The 5,335-nt window shown below is 43.1% G+C and overlaps 1 protein-coding gene across 1 annotated transcript; it reads left to right on the top strand.

The window, feature by feature from the left end:
* Positions 1-2,259: 2,259 nt before the first annotated feature.
* On the top strand, positions 2,260-4,773 carry LOC133381791 (zinc finger protein 850-like; the record flags this gene model as incomplete). The annotated part of the gene is made up of 1 exon (XM_061621256.1): positions 2,260-4,773. A coding segment is annotated over one exon (2,301 nt), but the record flags the coding sequence as incomplete, so codon positions are not given.
* Positions 4,774-5,335: the final 562 nt, after the last annotated feature.

The following is a 5,335-nucleotide window of genomic DNA, read 5'->3' on the forward strand; positions in this document are numbered from 1 at the left end:
GGTCTCCTAATTTGTTGAAATTAATGAAAGATCAACCATGTTCACAAAGTACCTGTAATCCTATTGCTGACCTTGCCTCATACTCTGACCTTCAATTTCACCTGTCCTAAGGATGATTGCGTGGAAGTAACTCCCATTAAACTCAATAAGCATGCAAATGATCATCCCTCCCCTCCCTAACTCCTACGCCTCACCCCTTACCCTCTCTAGCCATGATGGCTGTGCTCTGCCACCCTAGTCAGAGGCAGCATGCTTCTGAAAACCAGTTGCCAGAAGCCTCAGGAGGGGAGAGTGTTCTTGCACTCGGGTCCTGCTTGCGGGCTTCCCCCAGGCACCTGGTTGGCCACTGTGAGAACAGGATGCTGGACTAGATGGGCCACTGGCCTGATCCAGCAGGCTCTTCTTATGTTCTTATGTTCTCTCCCTTCCATTTCCTCCCTTCTCCCCTCCCTTCTCTCCCCACTCCAGCCCTCTCTCCCTCCACCATGCTCAGTTTCACCTGTCCTAAACTTGATTGCATGGGAGTAACTCCCATTGCATGGGAGTAAATCCCATTAAGATGAATAAGCATGAAATGATAACTTCTGCCCTCTTCCTCTCCTCCCCCTCCCACCTGCTCCCATCTCCCCATCTCCCCTCTGCCCTTCCTCCTCCCCTCCCCCATAGTCAGTTTCACCTATCCTAAGCATGATTACAGGGGAGTAAATCCCATTGAACTCAATAAGCACGCAAATGATCAACCCATTCTCAGTAAACTTGCACAGGATCCCATTTCTTACCTCACAGAATAAAAAGCAGACAAATTCACCAAGCACTTCAGTTCGCCCATCTTGGCTCGGGGTATTGTAGCATCAGCAGTTAGACACTTACATCTCAAGCCCTGGCCTGGGAGGTGGCTCCTTAGTCCCACCAATGCATCTCGCCTGTAAGGATGGTGGCTAAACTTTGTCTTCCTTTCCCTGGCCAGAATTTTGGATGATGGCACTAGCCTTTCTTCTCCTCTTATCCCACTTTTCCTGCCTGCTACCTTTAAACATCACACTTGCCTCTGACCCTGTTGGATTGAAGAAGAGCTGGAAGTCCTGATCTTGACTGGCTGGAACTTGACCCTTGTTGAGACCGATTATAAATCCCTCAATAAATAAATGAATCTGTTTACGATGTAAACCTTGCAGACAGAGCTCTAGGCTTCAAAGGCACAAGCCTCATCTCAACTCTCTGATTTGCTCTGGAACTTTTCCCTGCCTGCAACTTTTGGACCTCACTTTTGCATCTGGCCTTGTTGGGTCGATGGACAGCTTCCCCCACATCCTGATTTTGGCCTTTGTTGATGTCTAAATCAGAGAGAATTGTTTCATTGCAGGACAGGTTATAAAGGGAACAGGTATTCCACCTGCCCTTCTTAGACTAGATTCAGAAGTTGCAGGCAAAATATAGACATGAATGGGTATGGTGGTGAGCAATTCCCTCCCAGTACATCACACCACCACAAACCTGTGTAGCACTGGTCTTGGGCCACGACTGCCTTTGTATCTCACCACCTACTCTTTGGGTCATTACCAAATTTCCTTTCCATCATATAACCTCCTGGATATTTGAATGTAGAGAAGCAGCTCATTGTATTTGATCCTTGATCCAATCCTTTGTCTCTGCCTTGAACTCCTAACAGGTTTTTCTTTTTCTTTCTTGTTTGCCCAAACAGGTGAAGGGCAGGAGAAGAAGCATTATATGGATCCCTTTGTAGTGTCTTTGGAAACAAGAAAGCAGAAAGCGGGAAAAGAGACATCTGGGAATCAAAGGGGACTTAAAAGGCAGATGATAAACCAAAGAAAGAAGAAATATTATACTTTGCAGGATGCTGTTATTGAAGAATTCTTGATCCCATAGGAAGATCACAAAGGGAAAGAAAGGGAAAGTGTCCAGTGTGGGGGAAACTATTAAAAAGTAAGCCAAAGTAAAATTGTGGAACCTACAGGTGGGAGAAACCATATGAATATATGGAGTGTGGAAAGTGTTTCAGACTGTCATCACATGTAGTATGGAAGGTCTGTCTATATAAGAAAGAAGCTTACATTATATCAAAGAACCCATACGGAGAAGAAAACGTATATGTGAATTGAATGTGGAAAGACTGTCAGTATGAGAAATAAGCTTAGTTTACATCAACGAATCCACATAGGTGAAAAACTATATGAATGCCTACACTGTGGAAAAAGTTTCATTCGGAGTAAACACCTTACTTCACATCACAGTACTCACACAGGGGAGAAGCCATATAAGTGTCTGGAGTGTGGAAAGAGCTTTAGTGCGAGCTATAGACTTAGTATGAATCAAAGAACCCACACAGGAGAGAAATCATATGAATGCATAGAGTGTGGAAAGAGCTTCAGTGATAGTGGAACACTTTCCTCCCATCAAAGAACCCACACAGGAGAGAAACCATATATATGCCTACAGTGTGGGAAAAGTTTCAGTTGGAGGCACCACCTTACTTCACATCACAGAACCCACACAGGGGAAAAACCTTATAAGTGTCTGGAGTGTGGAAAGAGTTTCAGTCGTAGTGAAAGTCTTACTTTACATCAAAGAACCCACACAGGAGAGAAACCATATAAATGTATGGAATGCGGAAAGACCTTTAGTGTGAGCTGCAAACTTAATTTGCATCACAGAACCCACACAGGAGAAAAACCTTATAAGTGTCTGGAGTGTGGAAAGAGTTTCAGTCGTAGTGAAAGTCTTACTTTACATCAAAGGACCCACACAGGAGAGAAACCATATAAATGTATGGAATGTGGAAAGGCCTTTAAAGATAGAGGCCAACTTACTTCACATCACAGAACTCACACAGGGGAGAAGCCATATAAATGTATGGAATGCGGAAAGAGTTTCAGTCATAGTGGAAGCCTTACTTTACACCAAAGAACCCACACAGGGGAGAAGCCATATGAATGTATGGAGTGTGGAAAAAGCTTCAGATATAGAGGAGGTTTAACTAAACATGAAATAACCCACACAGGAGAGAAACCCTACAAATGCATAGAGTGTGGAAAAAGTTTCAGTTGGAACCGAAGCCTTACTTCACATCACAGAACCCACACAGGGGAGAAGCCATATAAGTGTCTGGAGTGTGGAAAGAGTTTCAGTCAGAGTGGAACTCTTACTTCACATCAAAGAACCCACACAGGAGAGAAACCATATAAATGTATGGAATGTGGAAAGACCTTTAAAGAAAGCGGCAAACTTACTTTGCATCATAGAAGCCACACAGGAGATAAACTATATGTATGCATGGAGTGTGGAAAGAGTTTCAGTGATAGTGGAAGGCTTACTTTACATCAAAGAATTCACACAGGGGAGAAGCCGTATAAATGTATGGAATGTGGAAAAAACTTCAGAAGTAGAGGAGAGTTAACTAAACATGAAAGAACCCACACAGGAGAGAAACCATACAAATGTTTAGAGTGTGGAAAGAGTTTTAGTGTGAAATCTAAACTTACTTTGCATCAACGAACCCACACAGGAGAGAAACCATATGAATGCATGGAATGTGGAAAGAGCTTCAGTGATAGTAGAAACCTTTCCTCCCATCAAAGAACCCACACAGGAGAAAAACCATATATATGCACAGAGTGTGGAAAGAGTTTTAGTGTGAAATCTAAACTTACTTTGCATCAACGAACCCACACAGGAGAGAAACCATATGAATGCATGGAATGTGGAAAGAGCTTCAGTGATAGTAGAAACCTTTCCTCCCATCAAAGAACCCACACAGGAGAAAAACCATATATATGCACAGAGTGTGGGAAAAGTTTCAGTTGGAGCCACAGCCTTACTTCACATCAAAGAACCCACACTGGAGAGAAGCCATATAAGTGTCTTGAGTGTGGAAAGAGTTTCAGTCATAGTGAAAGGCTTACTTCACATCAAAGAACCCACACAGGAGAGAAACCATATAAATGTATGGAATGTGGAAAGACCTTTAAAGAAAACGGCAAACTTACTTTGCATCATAGAACCCACACAGGAGAGAAACCATATGTATGCATGGAGTGTGGAAAGAGTTTCAGTGATAGTGGAAGGCTTACTTTACATCAAAGAATTCACACAGGGGAGAAGCCGTATAAATGTATGGAATGTGGAAAAAACTTCAGAAGTAGAGGAGAGTTAACTAAACATGAAAGAACCCACACAGGAGAGAAACCATACAAATGTTTAGAGTGTGGAAAGAGCTTTAGTGTGAAATCTAAACTTACTTTGCATCAACGAACCCACACAGGAGAGAAACCATATGAATGCATGGAATGTGGAAAGAGCTTCAGTGGTAGTAGAAACCTTTCCTCCCATCAAAGAACCCACACAGGAGAAAAACCATATATATGCACAGAGTGTGGGAAAAGTTTCAGTTGGAGCCGCAGTCTTACTTCACATCAAAGAACCCACTCTGGAGAGAAGCCATATAAGTGTCTTGAGTGTGGAAAGAGTTTCAGTCATAGTGAAAGGCTTACTTCACATCAAAGAACCCACACAGGAGAGAAGCCACATAAGTGTCTGGAGTAACATCTCACTGCACACCAAAGAACCCACACAGGGAAGGAAACAAAAATGTATGAAGTGTGGAAAGAACTTCAGTCATAGCAAAAACATTACTTTATATCAGATGAAGTGGCTGCATCATGGCCCTACCTTCAGACTGTGTCCCTGGACATTATCCCTTCCCCTAGAAGCTGTTGACATGGACTCCGACAGAAACAGTAAGCAAGGTTCATTACTGACTGGCCTGTTTTGCCTCTTTAATACGAAGAAGGGTATTCCTGTCCAATATTAGCTTATACTATTTGGGCAGATGCAAGTCACTAAACCTTGTGGCTAACGTTACTAGATTACAACCCACCCTGGGACCTGATGGTGAAGGAAAGATATTAACAATAATAATAATAGGCCCCCTAGTCTTTTAGCCTGAGTAGACGGAGAGACAGAGTTGACCTCTGTGCTTGTTGCAGGGTTTGATCATGTTCTCTGTTTCTCTTTTGAATGGTTCATCATTGCTGATGGGCTGTTGTTTCAAATTAGGGAGAAGCCTATCCCTGAAGCCCTGAGCAAAGGAGGTGGAATATTAAGATGACAGTTACAAAAGAAACACTACTCAGAAGCTGGCAATTTCCAGATTTTACTAAACTTATAGAAGATGAGCTAGAGAGTTAGACTGGAAGTTGGGCGACCAGGGTTCAAATTTCTGTTTGGCCATGAAGCTCACTAGGTAACCTTAGGCCAGTTAGGTGAGCCTAACCTACCTCACAGGGTTGTTGTGAGGATACCATTGGGAGGGGGAGAG

Source organism: Rhineura floridana, chromosome 3 (assembly GCF_030035675.1).
Source record: "Rhineura floridana isolate rRhiFlo1 chromosome 3, rRhiFlo1.hap2, whole genome shotgun sequence".
Taxonomy (NCBI): domain Eukaryota; kingdom Metazoa; phylum Chordata; class Lepidosauria; order Squamata; family Rhineuridae; genus Rhineura; species Rhineura floridana.